This window comes from Acanthochromis polyacanthus, chromosome 13, assembly GCF_021347895.1.
Source record: "Acanthochromis polyacanthus isolate Apoly-LR-REF ecotype Palm Island chromosome 13, KAUST_Apoly_ChrSc, whole genome shotgun sequence".
Classification (NCBI taxonomy): Eukaryota; Metazoa; Chordata; class Actinopteri; family Pomacentridae; genus Acanthochromis; species Acanthochromis polyacanthus.
This window is the reverse complement of record NC_067125.1, coordinates 38,779,393-38,798,017: the sequence shown is the minus strand read 5'-3', so window position 1 is coordinate 38,798,017 and position 18,625 is coordinate 38,779,393. Positions and strand designations below refer to the sequence as shown.

At 43.3% G+C, this 18,625-nt stretch overlaps 2 protein-coding genes across 2 annotated transcripts; one reads left to right on the top strand and one right to left on the bottom strand.

Moving 5' to 3' along the window:
• The first annotated feature begins 1,652 nt into the window (after positions 1-1,652).
• Positions 1,653-8,086, top strand: vtna (vitronectin a). Its single transcript, XM_051957798.1, has 8 exons — positions 1,653-1,817; positions 2,543-2,662; positions 2,754-3,203; positions 4,334-4,473; positions 4,550-4,706; positions 4,806-4,958; positions 5,035-5,517; positions 7,370-8,086. The coding sequence occupies exons 1-8, from the start codon at positions 1,763-1,765 to the stop codon at positions 7,486-7,488; spliced, it is 1,677 nt and encodes a 558-aa protein (XP_051813758.1). The 5' UTR covers positions 1,653-1,762; the 3' UTR covers positions 7,489-8,086.
• Positions 7,558-18,540, bottom strand: scarf1 (scavenger receptor class F, member 1). Its single transcript, XM_022210760.2, has 11 exons — positions 18,064-18,540; positions 17,599-17,660; positions 17,347-17,448; positions 16,371-16,911; positions 16,025-16,243; positions 13,914-14,042; positions 12,736-12,842; positions 11,867-11,978; positions 11,374-11,498; positions 10,106-10,243; positions 7,558-10,000 (listed from the first exon to the last, which is right to left on the bottom strand). The coding sequence occupies exons 1-11, from the start codon at positions 18,162-18,164 to the stop codon at positions 8,892-8,894; spliced, it is 2,745 nt and encodes a 914-aa protein (XP_022066452.2). The 5' UTR covers positions 18,165-18,540; the 3' UTR covers positions 7,558-8,891.
• Between the last annotated feature and the right edge of the window lie 85 nt (positions 18,541-18,625).

Sequence of the window (18,625 nt, the reverse complement as noted above, 5' to 3'; positions counted from 1 at the left end):
TGGACCAGGGAGCAAAACAGGAGAAGGCTGCTCTATCGAGTGCAGAACAAATCCTGTCCACCCTGTTTAGCAGCCATTTAGATGAGTGAGAATTAGAACAGCTGCTGATATGTGATAGAAAACTACCCAAATAAGAAGAGAGTTTACCCAGTAGTGCTTTGTAGATAAAGAATGATGAAGGCCAAGAAGCCAGACTGTGAAGGACACAGTGATAGTGGTGTGTCCTGGACAATGAGTTGGATATAAAACACAGATAGCTGTGATACAGAGTCTAGGCAGCAAAGAGGAAAGGTAGCAGTGTGTGCGTGGATAATAGTCTAAAACATTTAAGAAAGTAACCTGAGGCACTGTTTGACTAACTGTTAAATTAGACAAGGTTTATGGGTTCTATAAAGTGTCTTGAGACAATTTGAACTGTTATTGGTGCTTTAAGAATGAAACTGAACTGAAATTGAAATTAAGGCAGGCCCTATTTTGATGATTAAAAACTCAGCTGAACCTTCAATTTTGTCACGAAGTGTTCATTATGTTTTCTAAAAAGAGCTTAAAATTTGGATGTTAGCAGTACTTGGAGATCAGGGAGCTCTGAAAAAGATGATGAATTAGGTTTTCTTAGCAATCATTAGTAATTTCTATATTTTACTGGTTTTGCTTTGTTTAACTGTTAGCATGAGGTGAGTTATTATTTTTGCATTTTCCATATATTGACGTCTATGCTCTCTTCGACAGGTTTGTTTCTCATCCGCTGTTGTTTACGCTAAGAAGGTCAGCTTGACCCTAAAACATCTCATCTTTCTTCTTGAAAGTCTATTGAAATAACTCAGTAGAGTCTTTGGAGTGTCTTGTTAGTGGAACAGTCAGACAATGTTACCAGAGAATGACCCTCACCTCTTTTCCCTCTGCTGTGTGAGAAACAAACATCCCTATAAAATGGAGTGTGACTTTACACCTTTGTCTCTTTTGAAAGTTCTGGATAAATACACATGGTTTATTGTGCTCTTTGTGAGTTTACTTTTCCTAGAATTTCCTCAGCACTGTCCAGCAAAGCTTAAAGATTTTCATAGGTAAGTCCCTAAGTGTTAAATCCATCCTGGAATTGCTCTGTGTAGTTAACGCTAAATGCTAGGGTCCTGTTTTAAAACCCTAACTGTGATTTCCCCTTTTTCTCTCATGAGGCAATCTAGAGAATGAGTTGCATTGAAGTTATTGATCGAATAGTGCTGAATAATGTATGTGTGATCGTGAAAATGAAAGTGCTGCTTAACACTCAGAAGCAGACGCTTACACATGACAAAATTAAGTCTGAAGACATTTGCTTTTCTGCAGTACAATCTCTATTATCTTGTCCGCCTGTGTTAAGCTGCTTTACAGGACTCAACACCAACACTCCTGCATTCAGAGAGGCCTCATAAGGACACCACATTACAGGCTAAACTCAGGTCCTGTCCTGAGCTGAACCCAGGTAATAAAAAATGCACAGAATATTGTGGCTAATTAAGGAGCAAATGTAGGAAAATCACTTCTCTGCAGCCACTTAATGACCCAGAAACTGCAGTTAACATCCAAAATCAGGCTGTCATATGGCTTAATGTTTTGTTTCCTATTGATCTCTTTCTCTCTGTGTCTGTGTTTGTTTGCTCGAGTTGAAAAATAAGGTTAAAGCAAACAAGGAAGTGGGGTGACTGGCACATGTTTCCAATGATTGGGAGCTCACGGTCCATCATTACCGTCTCATTCTGTCCTCTCGCTCAGCGGAGGCAACATGAAGCTGTGGGTCGTCCTGTTGCTCTCGCTGCTCGCTCACACTTTAGCAGAAGGTGAGTATAACATTCAAAATCTGTTTTAAAGCTTTTGTTGTCAGAAAATGTAGGAGGGTTTTTGTTTTTCTGTCAGTATTAGGTCATCGTGGTTCAGTAGGGCTTGATCCGGGGCCTATTTTGAGTTTGTATGTTTGGATGAGCTACCTTTTTTATTAAATTTTTCATTTATTTGTCAGAGATGTCACATTTGAATGCCGTACATCTTCACAAGTTGACTTATTTAATACTCTTAGCACTGCTTTTAACAATTATGTTTATTAACAGTCAATCTGGTTATTATCTTACAAATAATTTACTAATTCTTCAGTACATAAAATGTCAAAAAGTTTGGTGAAAAATGAACCACAAATGGCTAAAACGCAAAGAGACGTCTTTGAAGTCAAAATTCAAATTCATTCTCATTCACAGCCATATAAAATGATCATGCACATTAAGCTTAAATGTGTGAATCTTGACAGGGAATCATTAACAAAATACTGATTACATCTGTCGATCAAGTAACCAACTAACTTTTACAGTAAAAAGAGAAAGAAATATAATTCATAATAAGAACAACATGTCCCATGATTTTTTGCCACTGGCATGCTGTCAAAGGCTCATCGGAGCTGTAATCAGATTTAACTTTATTATCCAAAGAAGGAGATTAATTTGCTCCGAGGAACAAAGAATGGACAGATTCAGTGTAAAATTACAGTGAATGAACAACGTCATTTTATCTTAAGAGTCCTGTTTGGGCCGCTGTGAAAATGGCTTTGACTCTCAGAAGAAGTGCCAGTGTGACTCCATGTGCAAGTATTACAAAAGCTGCTGCTCTGACTTTGAGGCCACCTGTGGTATGACGAGTAAGAACCCTCACTTGTTCACTTATGCCGTGAAACACTTTGAATATTGAAGAAAAAGATGGCCGCTGATGTCAGTTTTCTCCTCCTTCAGCTCGTGGAGACACATTTGTGTTTGCAGAGGACGATGATGATGATGAGCCGCTTGGAGACTTTACTCCAACTCCTGGACGTCCAGCACACGACCGGACTGCCACAGCCCGCAGCCGGCAGCTGAAGTCCACACAGCGTCCCATCCTCGACTTCAACCACAGACCACAGCAGCGTCCAGAGACCACACTAGAAATGACCAAACCCACACAGCAGATTGACACCACAATCCAGAGAGCCCCTGTTACACAGATTACACAGGCTGCGGGCACAGTCGCCCCTACAAGCAATGTCCCTGTCACGACTGTAGCTCCAGAGGTTGGGAATGAGACGACCACTGCTCCCATCACTGCAGCCACCACTGCAGCCCCTGACCCAGACGCTGAGGTCTGCAGCGGGAGGCCTTTCGACTCTTTCATGCAGCTTAAGAACGGCTCCATCTACGCCTTCAGAGGTGAGTGAGTGGCTGATAATGAAAAGTATTATTTTAAACTTTCAACTTTTGTCTGACAACTTTCAGGCGCCACATCTGCTTTTTACTGGAGAGGAATTGTCAAGTCAAGACCCCAATATTTATATAGTACATTTAAGATCACAGCAGTTGACCCAAAAGTGCCTAAAAGTAGAAAAAATAGATCGGCGTTACAAATTAACCTAAAAAAAATCATATTAAACTTAAGATCCTACAGTGCTATTTATGATGTGAAATTTACCCGAGTATGTTAAATATTACAGTTAAAATCCCACAATATTTACCTGACTAAATTAAATCATGAGGTTAAGATCCTGGAGTATGATTAATTAAGAAGATTTAGACTAATTCAAAACTTAGAACCCTACAAAACTACACAGGGAAAACCCAACAAATCCAACAATGTGAAAGCATACAACTGCCATCTAGTAGGAAAATACTTCTGGCAGAAGCAGGTTCAGGGAGGGCAACCATCTGCCTCACCCTGCTGGGGTGAGGGTAAAGCAAAGAGAGAAAATAAGCAAGAGAACATGAACACTAGACAGGTTGGTGGGAGGAGCAGCTGCAGAACTACACTGAAGAAACTATGACAATAAGAGGACACAAAGTTGATAACACGCAGAAGTGCATGTAAATGCATGGCGGAAATAAGGATGAAGACGGTCATATAGACAAGATGGCTAACGTAAAACACAGTGGCTGGATTAAAGAAGAGCTAGCACTGTAAAAGCAAAAGAATAAAAGAAAAAAATGAAATCTGGCAACTAAACAAAACAAAACAGCAGGACCATTAAAAGGGAACAAAATGAGCAGCTTCAGGAAGAACTAAAAGCGATGGAAGAAAAAGGTGAGCCTTCAATTTTATTCAAAATTGCTAATAGCAGGACTGGATTTAATTTGGAGACTGTTCCAGAAGTGGGTGCTGTGACTGAAAAAGCCCTGGCAGGACACTTAAGGACTTTAAAAACAAATACTGAAACGTAAAAATTCAATTCTGTAATTCAGTGATAGCCAGTCAGAACCAGGGTAATGTGGCCTGGCTGCTGTGTTCTGAACTAACTATATTATAATGAGGAATGCACTTTGATCTTTCTGTTTTTTGTGTTTTCCAGGGGAGTACTTCTTTGAACTGGACCAGAAGACAGTACTTCCCGGGTATCCAAAGCTCATTAAGGACGTGTGGGGCATCAGCGGGCCTATCGATGCTGCGTTCACTCGCGTCAACTGTCAGGGGAAGACCTACATCTTTAAGGTGAGGGCAGCAAGGATTACCTTGTACATGTGTATGTCAGACTTCTGCTTTACTAATGAACGAAAACTGTCATCAGGGAAACAAGTACTGGAGGTTTGACAACGGTGTGCTGGATGACGACTATCCTCGAGACATCAGCGTTGGCTTTGACAAGATTCCTGATCACGTGGATGCAGCGTTTGCTCTGCCTGCCCCCGGACACAACAGAAAAGAAAAGGTCTACTTCTTCAAAGGTGTGACCAGATGTTATGTGTTTTATCTACTTCCAATCATTTCTATTGTATTTCAACCAATCAACCGATGTTCATGTGGCATCTTGTCGGTTTTTCCAGCGGACCAGTATTACACATATGAGTTTTTGCACCAGCCATCCCACGAGGAGTGCATCACCATGTCTGAGAGGTCTCCAGCTACGCTGTTCAGACACTACACTGATGTCTACTACAACAACTACGAGCGTTTCTTCAGCGATCTCTTCTCTGACTGTGAGTTGTGCTGTCATAGTCCATTTCTTTATAGTGCATGCAGGTGTGGCAGCTGAACTTGTGTTATATTCTCCAGTGCCGCAGCATCACGACAATCACCACTTCATTGACAAAGACTGGAAGGGCATCAAGCCTCCGCTGGACGCTGCCATGGCAGGAAGAATCTACGTCACCAACTGGAGGTCACGACGCAGAGACCAGCAATGGGGTCGACAGCAAGGCCAGCAGTACCAGCAGAACGGACGGCAGTGGGGCCAGAGGAGGAGAAGTCGCTCAGCCTCCTGGGACTCCATGGCCGAGCGAGGCATGAGCATGGGTCAGAGCTTTGCTGAAAGGGGGATGGAGTTGGGCATGAGGATGGCAGAGAGGAGGATGGAGCTGGAGGAGAGGCTTGGACGGGACTGGGACAGACGGTGGGATCAAGACTGGGACCAGGACAGAAGGAGAGATCGATACCGCCAGAACAACAGAGGCAACTACGACTCCAGAGATGACCCGTATTACTGGGACGACTACCAAAGGGATCTGCCCATACAGAGCGTCTACTTCTTTAAAGGAGGTAAAGCAGCATGAATAGATTCCTCATTCATTGCCTTGCACTGATTGGGTAATTGAATAGAGGCTTAGTCCAGAAAATAACAGAAGATAGCAAATAATGTGTTTTCTCACAACCAAAGATAACATTTTCAGATTTCTTGTATCCAAAATGTAAAGATGATTAATTTACGGTCATATAAAACAAAAGAGCAGTCAGTTATCACATTTATGAACATTTTTTTCTGACTCACAAGCCTTGCACTGGTTGCACATTTTACGTTGCCTTCTACTCCCCTTCCATCCATTCTTTCTGTTTTCAGAATCCCTTTCACTACGAGGAAATAACAGCCTCCAAGCAGCAAACTCTCCCACTGAAAATTTAAAACATATATCAGAGGGTTTGGGTAATGCAGTAAAGCAGCCCTGCTAGTTTATTTTGGTATCCATTTTAATGATCCCCACATAAAAATGTCCAAACAAAACAATTTCCCTATTATTTCGAGTGAACTCTGTCGCTATGTTTTGTTCTTTCCTCCATCCAAAAGGACTGTAATGGATGTTTAAAAAATACAAAGCCAGAACTTTTTCCCCAATACCAGAACCATTATAAGGCACATCAGACCATTCTACACAACACTGCATTAGTGCTGCACAGAATGGTCTGACTGCAGGACTGAACAACATATAATCTGTGAATGCAAACAGCTGTTCAATTCAAATAAATGATTGTGTCAGCAGGGGCTGCACAGTGGAATAGTGGTTAGCACTTTCGCCTTGCAGTAAGAAGATCCCCGGTTCAAATCCCGTGGTGGGCCTGGGATCTTTCTGCATGGAGTTTGCATGTTCTCCCTGTGCATGCGTGGGTTTTCTCCGGGCACTCCGGCTTCCTCCCACAGTCCAAAAATATGCTGAGGTTAATTGGTTACTCTAAATTGTCCGTAGGTGTGAATGTGAGTGTGATTGTGTGTCTGTATATGTAGCCCTGTGACAGACTGGCGACCTGTCCAGGGTGTCCCCTGCCTTCACCCAAGTCAGCTGGGATAGGCTCCAGCACCCCCCATGACCCTAGTGAGGATAAAGTGGTGTACAGAGAATGGATGGATGGAATTGTGTCAGCAGCACAACACACTTTAAACAAACAGGGCCAGCTACAATAAAGAGCAACATATCCTATGATTAATCACTATGACCGTGCTGCTAAAGCTTCATGGGAGCTCTAATCCAATCAAGTCCATCTAAACTGTATTATGCAAAGGTGCTACAAAGAATACACAAAGGAAATAAAAAAACAGACACAATTCAGAAAAGGAATGATGCCAAAGAAAAACCAGAAACCTTCATCTCAGAATGCTGCATTCAGTGTTCTTTCCATCAGTACCTGCTAGTAGAAAACATCTATTTGGATTGAGTCACACATAAATCAGTCCAGCTATGTCCAGAAAGTATTATGAGACAAAATATATGTGCAAGTTTGTACTGCGATAGTTAAATTGCTTCAAAATGAGTAGTAGGCATGTGTTTAACCCCAGGGACAGATGTGCAGCTGTGAGAAGTGACAGGAGTTAATTTAATCAAACTACCCTCGGCCCTGTTTCACCACAGAAGATCACATGATACAGAAACAGATGCCTGCTGCTCCCTTTGACACTCACTTCTTGTGTGTGATCTTTAGAACTGTTAATGGCTGATGATTCACCTGATAAGTTGAACTGACACCTCCACATGCTTATGCAAAGCAGGTTTCGAGTATGAAGAGCTGGAAAAGTGACTCACAGCCAGAAAAGACTGTAAAAAAATGTGGATGGCAGCTACAAGGAGTCTTTATCAAGTTAAAAAGATACAATGAGTGACTGTCCTTTTCATGTGTTTTCTAGATAAATACTACAGAGCGGACCTCAGGACTAAGAGAGTTGACCCCGCCATGCCTCCGTACCCCAGATCCATCACCAAGTACTGGCTCGGCTGTTCAGACCCCACTGGAGCAGAAAAGTAGTTTTCAATATTTGGTGGTTTTTCCTGTGATGTAATTAGTGTGAAACAGATGAATCCTTTTCACTGACCGCATTGGGGGTCAAAAAAAGTGTGTCAAATGTGTTCATACAATAACTAGCTGCTCATTGACTTCAGCAAATATTGGAGATCAGTCAAAGTCCACAGAGTGCTCCTGGTCAAAGTTCAGTGAGCTGATTTTCTGTAGTTATCTCATCTGTTCTCAGTGTAAGCCGACTTTATGAAACCCAGAGATAGAGGAAACTAGCTCAACTTGCTCAACTAGACATTGCAGAGGTGTGACCCCAGAACTTCAGCAGCATGAAAGCAACAGTTAAATCTTGGGCTAAAAAAAAGGTGTAGGTTTTACATTTTACTATTGCTAATACTGCTTCCCATTCCTTAGCTACCAGTGTCATAATCACAGATGTTTTCCAATGTATCTACAAAATGTAACATGTTTATTTTCTCATTTTTCACCATAAACATATATACAGAAGATAAGACAGATTTATGGAGGTTATATACATAAAAATGTTGCATGGTAACAATTAAGAAAAAAAAATACAAACGCAGTAATGTTTTTTCTCTCAACATTATCAGGTCAGAGTGCTGTGACAGCTGGTTGTCTGCTCGAGGACACTTTGACAAATATGAGAACATTTTTTTACTTTTTCAGTTTTCTGGCTTCTACTGACTAATACAACAGAAATAAGTAAATCTATAATACACAGCGACAGAGCAACCCTGATGAGTTCACAGTCTGGTACAGTCTGTTCTTGTGTTTCATTAATGACTAATAAAATATCAATCAGCACAGAAGCGGCTCAGATCTTTTTCTCACGCCTACATTTGTATCTATTCAGTACAGTTCATCACACCCTGATCCAACACTTTTTCAAGCTGTAAGGATGTCTTTGTCACATGATGAATAAAACAGTTTTTTTTCCCCCACAAACCTCCAGTATTTAAGTCTTTTTATGCTTTCTGACTCAAAAACATATTACAGTACTTGTATGTGTACAGCATTAGCCACTGAAGTAAATGAAAGCAATGCAACTAGTGGTCTTCCTGTTACTGGAAATTACCCAAATGCCACATCTGCCATCTGGTGTTTCCCTGAACTACGTATATTTTACCCTGAAAATCCAATATGAGTAACAGTTTCATCTTTATTGTGTAGAACTAAGTCTAAAGGTGAAGTTATTTTTCCCAAATCCTACAATAATGTAATAATGTGAGATGTGCTTTGGATAGAACTGTGTAACAAAAAAATACAATTCAAAGAGCTGTAATTGACTTATTCATCTGAGAAGTTTTCCACCCTTGTGCCTGTAAATCTATAACTGTGGGATATTAAATATGTAGTTATACTTCTACAGACCTGCTGACACAGTTTCACAGAGGTTATGAGTGTTTAATCAGGACGTTTTCATAGCAGGGTTCATCGTTCACCACTGCTCCCTCGTTGGCGATGACCTCAGTGAGACTCACAGTGTCTCCTGCCGGTCCCACAGTCAGGTAGTCGCTCTCAGTTTGTCCTGCACTCGGGTCACTGCTCTGCCCCGTGTTAACTTCAGCCCTCACATTTGACCCCGAGTCAGCTGAGGCCACCTCCTGCACGCTCTTTAAAATAGATGAGAGTGGGCGTTTTGAAGTGGCGCTCTCTGCTGGTGGAGTGTCATTATTAGACGTATCAGTGGAGTTGTGGGAGGCGTGCTTCCTCCTGATTGGTTTAGACACACCAGCCTCCCCTCCAGAGGGCCCTCCCTGCTCCCACACACTTGCCCGAGCTCCCAGCTTCCTCCTGGGAGGTTTGGTGACGCCTTCAGCTGCCTTTACTTTGGGTTTGCCAGAATCCTGCTCCCTCTGTCTCTGGAGGCTGCCGAGTCTTCTCAACATGGCCTGAACGGGGCCTTCTGAGCTCGGCTCTGCCTTCGTTACTGGCCGACCTGCCTTACCCACCGTCACGTACACTGTGGTGACTTTATGTGAGACTCCCGCCTGAGCATCCGAAGCAGATGTTGGCGGCTGGTTCCCTTTAAGAGCAGCAGTGTTGGACATAGTCCGTCTTCTTCCTGATGCAGCAGGAACCTGCAGTGTAGCCCGAGATGGAGTTCTGTCTCCAGCCTGGTCTGTCACCTCACAGCTTGTCTCCCGATTCTCGGTCACCTGCTCATCCAGCTCATCCTCCCTCTCCTCACCCTCATCTCCATCCTCCTCCCCCGCTCTTCCCTGACTTTGGAGGGCTGACAGCATCAAAACTCCCCAGGGTGACTTGGGTTTGCTGCGTGGGAGGCCGCCGGGGTCCTGAGCAGAGCCACGCCTCTCTTTAGGACTGAAGCGGGTTCCCTCTGCAAACGAGACAGACGGCCGCTTGGCTTTGGCGATGCTGGAGGTGCGAGGGATGTTGAAGGGGGAGGTGATGTCTTCACTGCTGAAGCCTGAGGGGTCCAAGAACATGTTACACTTTGAGCTCATCTCCTGGAACTCACCACCCGCCACAGCAGGGATGTCTGTCAAATACACAGAGAGGAGAGTCAGGCCATGTCAGAATACAGTTCTACTCATCACCAAGAGAGGGCAATGTACAGTTTGATGAGAAGTATTTGTGCTCCTACCTTCTCTGGGAGGGACACAGTACAGAGCTTCTCCCTCTTCTTCATCACTGTCGAAGGACGAGCCCTCGGTCACCCAGCCGGAGGAAGGAGGCTCAATGAAGCTGTGGTTGAACGTCAGCTCTGGGTCGTGGTGAGACACTGTGTGTGTACAGGAGGCAAAATAAAGTGGGTTAAATAAGAGAAAACATTAGGCTGAGTCAAATCCATACAAAACTTATTCTGTATTAAAAGGTTATAGACTTTTAACATTCATTTATGACACAGTTATTTATTTATTTATTTAATTTATTTATTTTTATTGTTATTTTAGTCTTAGCTCCAGTGTTCCCTCATTTTTAATGAAAGATGGCGTTTCCTCAGTCCTCTTTTTATGTTTTTCTGTTAAAATCTGTCCCACATATCTTTGTATGTGTGTGTGTGTGTGTGTGTGTGTGTAAGTGAGTGTGTTTGCTGTATGTAGATTGGTGGGTTGGAGGGGTGGTTGTATTTCTCATTTTTAATTTATTTTGTCCTTTTATTTCTATGTAAAGCACTTTGTGCTACAAATATTGTATGAAAAGTGCTATACAAATAAAGTTTGATTGATTGATTTACATTCCAGGGGTTTTGCAGACTTTATTTTTTTCTTTGCAATTACTAATGGTGAACTTTTTTGCACTCGTCAGGTTACATGTCGTTGTTTTGTCAGCTTGATGTAAAATACTTTGAATACTGAGGCATCTGTTCATATTGCGAGGCATGTTTGTTAAAATCTGGAAATGAACTGGACATTTCACATTTTTGGTGCCATTGGCCTACATTTACAACTCAAACAATTCTTTATTCTAATATTTCACTAGCCAAAACATAAAAGTGTGGAATTTGTGAATAAAAAAATACATTTCATAATTAAAAAAATGTTAAATTGCATTTCTAGGAAGATCAAACTTGACTGAGTTTGTAAGTCAGTTGTATTTAAACCTGAGGTGCAATATAGTCCAGGTCAGACACTTTTTTCAACAACAAAGTGGTGAGTCACTGATAAACAGCTGATTAACTGTGCTTTGACTTTTCACACCGCCCTACTCTTCAACAGGTTCCTGAAATACCACAGTGTAGGGTCATAATTCATGCAATCGTTTCTCTAGAGACAGTCAAGTTTTAAAAGAACTCAAACGTTGATGGTGATTTACAAATTTGTCTCTGCTGTGTTAAGATGAAATACAACTTTTGGAGTTTGTACACCATCTTATTGTATTACAGTATAAATACTGTGTGTTAGGACTGACCAGTGACTCGAGGCAGACCAGAGGACCAGTCAGAGATGCAGGGGAGGGAAGCACCGATGTTTGCCAAGACGCTGTAGACGTGATATTTCATCCGAACTGACAAGCCACCTTCAGCCACAGCGGCCCTAGAAAAAGAAGGTTTATGTACAGTGTATGGTAAATATTTCTGTAGTTGATTTTTGTCTTGACTGCACAGACTGAAGCTCTATCCACAACCTGAAATGTCTTGATAACTGAAGTAGATTTAAATTTGTGCAGGCAGGTAGACAGAAATTATTGATTTTATTTATATTATTTATTATCTTGATTTATTATAGGGAACATTTGTCAGTTATAATGGAAGGAAAGTGTTTAGGAGTACTTAAAAATTGTTATTTTACATTTATGTGGCTACATATGAGGCTATACAGGAACTAAATATAACCTGTGCAGTTGTGTTCTGGCTGATGTCTACGTCAACTGAACATGTGATTGTTAAACTGTTAAGCCAGACCTGTCTTTGCCATCAACAGGAGCTCCACCACAACACAAACAGCAGCAGAGCACAGCAAGGAGCAGCAGGAATAAAGGAACCAGCACACCTGCAAGTACAGCACCTCGACCACCTGACAAACACAAACACAAGACGTGATGCTCTATTGGTTCATACTGGATGGACGGGTGGATGGATGGGTGGATGGATGGATGGGCGGGTGGATGGGCGGGTGGATGGATGGGCGGGTGGATGGGGGGATGGATGGGCGGATGGATGGATGGACGGGTGGATGGATGGGCGGGTGGATGGGTGGATGGGTGGATGGATGGGCGGATGGGTGGATGGATGGGTGGATGGATGGGCGGATGGATGGGCGGGTGGATGGGTGGATGGGTGGATGGATGGGCGGGTGGATGGGTGGATGGGTGGATGGATGGGCGGATGGATGGGCGGATGGGCGGATGGATGGGCGGATGGATGGGCGGGTGGATGGGTGGGTGGATGGGTGGATGGGTGGATGGATGGGCGGGTGGATGGGTGGATGGGTGGATGGATGGGCGGATGGGTGGATGGATGGGTGGATGGATGGGCGGATGGATGGGCGGGTGGATGGGTGGATGGGTGGATGGGTGGATGGATGGGCGGGTGGATGGGTGGATGGGTGGATGGATGGGCGGGTGGATGGGTGGATGGGTGGATGGGTGGATGGATGGGCGGGTGGATGGGTGGATGGGTGGATGGATGGGCGGGTGGATGGGTGGATGGGTGGATGGGTGGATGGGTGGATGGGTGGATGGATGGGCGGATGGATGGATGGATGGGTGGATGGATGGATGGGCGGATGGATGGATGGATGGATGGGTGGATGGGTGGATGGGTGGACCTACTGTTGGGGCATCCTCCGGTTGCTGGGTGGCAGCCGACCCCCTCACCACAGTCACAGGCGGAGGAACAGTTGAGACCGAACTGCAGGGCAGGACAGCTACTGTTGCAGCTGGAAAAAAACATCAAATCACATAATTAGATCACCACAGCAGACAAAAAGGGCTGTGTACGAGCACTGAGTCATCATCTATTTTAGTGCTCAGTGAACACGTAATGAGAAATAAACCGTGGAACGTCACAGAGAAGAAAAGGCGACCGAGCTGGAGGTTTGGCACGTTTGAACCTGCTAACCTCAAATTGTATAGTTAAAATTTACACTAACAATACTCCAAGCTATTTTTTTCAACGCATACAAAATGTTATCATTTTAAATTATACAACTGTCTTTGCTTGAAATGTCCCCTTGTTCAAAAAAGAAAACCAAATGAATCACTTCATGTTTGCTTACTGTTTGTCCTCAGGGTTAAGTTCATGAAAGCACAGTTCGTGACTGCACAGCTGCTTGAGAACAACTGTTATCTGCAGATGCTGAAGGAGAAATAAATGCCCCAACATAGATGAAAACAGAATGCGCTACTTCATACATACAGACTACACTACAATGGCAGATAGCAGAAAGTAAGAGAAAATGAGTTCAAACAACTCTTGTTACAGGGGTAACATACAAAATAACACTTATACAGAACAGAAACTGTGTATTTAATGCACATGTACAATGGAATATATTTTTGAGGATTAAACCAGTGACTTTGCCTTTTGTTTTTAGCTTACTGTCTCTAACAAAACAGCAGTGTTTGAAATGTCACATTTACAGTATGTCACATCTCAGATGTCCAGGAGTTGTTTATGTCACTGTAGCTGTTCCCTGCATATTATCTTTAGTGCTGTTTTGATTATTTTTTTTAAAGAAAATTACATAAATCTATGAGCTAATCAGTCAAAACAGAATTTGCAGTTCCTATGCTTTGGCAAACAAACAGTGATGTTTGTTTTTGGGTTGGCCTAGATAGATCTGTTTAGTTAACACCGGGGTCAAACCCTCAAATCGTGGAACGTTATTTTAAAACATTTCTCTGAGCTTAAACTTTTACAAACAAATTTTTGATGCATGATCCCGCATTAGCCAACCTCAAGAATAAAGGCTCTTATCAACTTGCCGGTACTCTACCAGCCAGCTTACCTCTCACCCTGAAAGCCTGGCTGACACACACATCTTCCTGTCACATGATGGCAGTTACCATGGTAACACGGGCCACACAGGAAGCTGCAGGCGTCTCCAAACGTCCTGTCAGGGCATGCATCCTCACACCTGGACAAGGACACAAATAATGTGGATTTCTGATCTTAAACATCAATCTCGCTGCATGTCTGATGCTTTAGACAGATTCTCCTTCCACTGAGAATATTGTAATTATGTAATAACTTATGGACAGTATCTGTCCATCTCTGTCATACAAACCCTCAGTAACTTCTCACAGTTTATACAGAGACTACAAGGATCAAACTATTAGTTTTCCATTTATTACCATATTAACCATAAAATGCAGTAATCTTACGTTGCAGTCAGTTTTCCTAAGCATACCATACGCCTAATTTCCTCCTTCCAGTTAGCTATTTGCATTCATTTCCATACATATGAAAATCAGTAAGCAGAGTAGAAACCTACAATCTATTCTTCACGTTATTTATAAATGGAAATGTAGTTGTAAGCAGTGACTGAACTGTTAGCTCTTTCTTTTTAGCTGGTTCAGTTTTATTTATTTATGCTGAAATTCTGTGAAATCGTTTAACTGTATTTATCTGCTTTTTACTTCTCTGGTCTTTCCTTTCTGTTGGGCCTGACTGGTTTTGTGTTATAATATTGTCTTCCTGAGTATCCATTTTTTGGTTTGTCCTTCAGATCACTTTTGTAAACTCTGTTTTTAAACAGTGCTTCATAAACAAAGTTATTATTACAATTATTATTAACTTTTAAGCCAAATTCATGTCATCCTGTGTTCTCTGGGTTGTTGGAGCCTCTAACAAACATCAGTACGCACCAATGAGGAAGTGTTTTCAGTTCCCCGATTCCATCAGAGCATGATAATATTACTGTCAGTTTAGACAGTGTCTTTGAGAATGTGTCTTATTATAAATAAAAAGAAAACAAGGGCAGAGAAAACAGTAGGTATGCATGTAAATATGTTATAGCTGACTTTAGGGCTGGGACCTAATGTGGATCACACAGATCATAAGAAATGATCAGTCAGCTCAAGGCTGTTGATATTATTTTGCTGTAGGCTGCAGTTACAAAAAAGAGCCCATTTTATGCACATTTATAGGTTCGATCCATCCTCTATACACCACTTTATCCTCACTAGGGTCGCGGGGGGGGGGGGGGGGGGGTTGGAGTCTATCCCAGCTGACTCGGGTGAAGGCAGGGGACACCCTGGACAGGTCACCAGTCTGTCACAGGGCTACATATACAGACACACAATCACACTCACATTCACACCTACGGACAATTTAGAGTAACCAATTAACCTCAGCATGTTTTTGGACTGTGGGAGGAAGCCGGAGTACCCGGAGAAAACCCACGCATGCACAGGGAGAACATGCAAACTCCATGCAGAAAGATCCCAGGCCCACCCTGGGATTTGAACCGGGGATCTTCTTGGTGCAAGGCGAAAGTGCTAACCACTATATCACTGCACCCCCACATTTATAGGTTTCTATTTCTTGTTTTAGGGTGTACTAGAAAATGTTTACATGCTTTAATGTTTAAAAAAAATTACTTTTCTCACATTGTACATTGCTGCAGCATTTCTTCTCACTCTGTCTGAAATGCTTTCCTTTAGCTCCTGTCTGTTTAAGATTTTCCTCCCATAAAGCCCAGTCTGCTCTGATTGGTCAGCTGGCCTGACAAATGAGAGGCAACGATGGTTCAACTCTAGATCTGTGAGTACATGGATGCACCCCTAGCAGAAGTTGCTCTAGTGAGGAAATAATGGCTGACTGACCAAATAGTAGACGTGTATTATGCAAATGTGTTACATGGTGATGTAAATGAGCAACGGAAGAAAAGCAAGGTCTTCAAACAAGGTGTTTCAGGCAGGTAAGAAGTAATGTTTTCTACCTTCCTTTGGTGGGAACTTTGCAACTTTGTGGACCTTTTACAAGCACATAAAACAATAACACACTAAAGAAAAGAAAACCCCCAAACACATAGTATATAGTAAAGCAGTTGGGTGCAAAGGGTTGTAAAATATGAAAGATTATTTGTTTATATTTGTGGCAAACATGCATACACACCTTGGTCCAGTCCATCCAGGATCACAGCTCCAACATGTCCCCGTTGATGGGTCACAAGCTGCATTATTCCTGCAACGTGGACACTTTTCCTTGCAGCCGTCACCATAATAACCGAACGGACACGGACGGTCACATCTTGTACCATTCCAGCCGGGCTCACAGGCAGCACACACACCATCAGTCGCAGAGCACACCTGGTTGTCTTTGCAGTAACCACACCTAGAGACAGGAGAGGACAGAGTTTATCATGAATAACTAAATGTCCTTAAACACCTTTTACCTCCACACACACACACACACACACACACACACACACACACACACACACACACACACACACACCTACCTCATTTTACAGCCGCTGCCATACGTCCCATCTTCACAGCGCTGGTTGCAGAAGACTCCCTGGTATCCCGGGTGGCACAGGCACTGCCCTGTGGCCGGGTCACAGCTGCTGTGCGTGGGGTCACATTCACATCTGCGCTCACAGCTGGGTCCCCACGAGCCTGGCTCACACTCACACACTCCAGTCCGCTGATTACACGGCGACTGGTTGCAGTTGCAGGGGACCAGACATTTCAGCCCCCAGTGGCTCTTGTGGCACTGACACCGGCCCGTCAGCTGCTCACAGCCGGGGCCTACGGAGCGCAGGTTGCTGCACTGACACGGCTTGGTGCAGCTCGACATCCACCAGCCTTCTTCGCAGGTGCAGTTTCCGTGGATGGGGTGGCAGCGGCCGTGGCGGGCGCACTTGCAGGTGTTCTGGCACAATGGACCCCAGCGGTTGGCGTTGCAGGTGCACTCACCTGTGGCGGGATGACAGCGGCCATGCGGGTAACACTGGCACACCTGGCGACAGTCTGAAGCCCAGAACTCAAGAGGACAGTCTGGTAGAAACCACACAAACACAGGGTGATAACAATACAAAAATGTGTTTTTACAGCAGTGTATACATTATACAGTGTATGCATTTACTGAAACAAGGTAAAATTTGAGTTACTGGTACTAGGATTTGGCACTTACAGTATACATTATACAGTATAGTTTACTGGTTTTATTCACCTAGATTTGACATCTATAGTTATTGGCTACTCTTTATGATTGAGATTGTTTAAGAAAAAAGAACAAGTATGGATAGTACAATGTATTGTTCAAGATTAAACCAGTGGCTTTCAGTGTTTTTGCCTTGGTACCCCTGACAAAACAGCAGGCTCTAGTTACATCCATGTGACATTTTCAGATATCAGTGACTAGTTTGCAATTCCATGTATTTATATCCATTAACTGGTGCCAAACAGCTGCTGTTATTGAGCATAACTCACGTGTTTTACACTGAGCGCCGTAGTAGCCAGGTGGGCAGCGACACACTCCAGGATATACACAGATCTCATTCTTTAAACAGGCCTGCTCACCCTCACATACAGCTACCCCCCACACACACAGACACGCAGACACACACACACACACACATACACAGACAGCATACAAGTGAATGAGACACCAAGAAAACAAATCAGATACGGAGGCAACAATCAGATAATCACATTGCTGTCCATTTGATAACTTAAACTCACCTATAGTGCACTCTTTTCCATTTTGATGCCATCCAGTGCAACAGACCAGTTTGGAGGGATCCCTGAATGTTTAGAATATAAATAAATCAGCCTGGCAAATCTGAAACTTACAGATGAAATCACTGCAGTGTCTAATAATCAACTGCAAACACTTGAAACAGGCTGAGAAATGACATACAAGAAAAGAAGACTGGAAGATTTAGCTGATATGCAAACCAAAGAGCTGCTCAGTACAGTTCTGTGTTCTTTGAGGAATTGGAGCTCCTCGAGACAGTTATCCTCATGTGATCATGGGTAATCACAAGAACACTTTTTATACGCTGATTTTCTCTGCCTTTCCAGGAATGCCAAAAACTTTTAATCACAAGCTGCTCTATTCGGCTGGGTCCTGCTGTCATCACTTAGCAAAGCTGTGAAAAAATCAGCAGGTGTGAGCGAAGGCAAAGTTGTAAAGCTGAAGTGTACCTCGTATCCGGGCAGACGTTCTTCCCAGCAGGATCCAGAGTTTGTGCTGAGGACGACGGGCAGCAGAGCAGAGCAGTCAGAGCTCCAAGGAGAAACTTCATCTCTGAAAACAAAACTCGACCAAGTATGTTTTCTGTCTTTTTGTGTAGTCCTGACTTCTTCCTTTCCTCTCTGCTACTTCTAGACGAGAGCACAATGAGAGTCAGTATCTCTCTTTCTGTCTGCCCTCCACCCTTCCCTCCTTCCCCTTCTCCCTCTCTTTCTCTCCAGCTCGTCGTCTTGCGGCTCTAGCGCAGCCAGAGAGGTCGAAGCCCCCGGGTTTCCTCTTCCCATTTCCTGGGGAAGTCAGAGCCACTTCCTTCTATTCAGCCAGACACAGAGCTTTTTAAAGATGGTCGAACACTAACACACAAAACTCGCCACACACACTGGTGGGGCGCAAACAATCACAAACACACCCCACCGATGTTCACCCTTTTCCCAGAATGTTGACGCTCTTACAGGAGATGATGAAGAAAGCCTCCTTATAAGTCGAGAAAGTTGGTACAAAGCAGTCATGTGA

What these genes read in the sequence shown, in the direction of transcription:
- vtna (XM_051957798.1), top strand. Translation starts at nt 1,763, where the DNA reads ATGAAGCTGTGGGTCGTCCTGTTGCTCTCGCTGCTCGCTCACACTTTA. An exon ending in AAAGGTCTACTTCTTCAAAG is followed by an intron (nt 4,707 to 4,805) that starts GTGTGACCAGAT and finishes CGGTTTTTCCAG; the next exon opens with CGGACCAGTATTACACATAT. An exon ending in CAGCGATCTCTTCTCTGACT is followed by an intron (nt 4,959 to 5,034) that starts GTGAGTTGTGCT and finishes TATATTCTCCAG; the next exon opens with TGCCGCAGCATCACGACAAT.
- scarf1 (XM_022210760.2), bottom strand. Translation starts at nt 18,164, where the DNA reads ATGAAGTTTCTCCTTGGAGCTCTGACTGCTCTGCTCTGCTGCCCGTCG. An exon ending in TGGAAAAGAGTGCACTATAG is followed by an intron (nt 17,449 to 17,598) that starts GTGAGTTTAAGT and finishes TGTGGGGGGTAG; the next exon opens with CTGTATGTGAGGGTGAGCAG. An exon ending in AACCGGAGGATGCCCCAACA is followed by an intron (nt 11,979 to 12,735) that starts GTAGGTCCACCC and finishes TGTGTTTGTCAG; the next exon opens with GTGGTCGAGGTGCTGTACTT.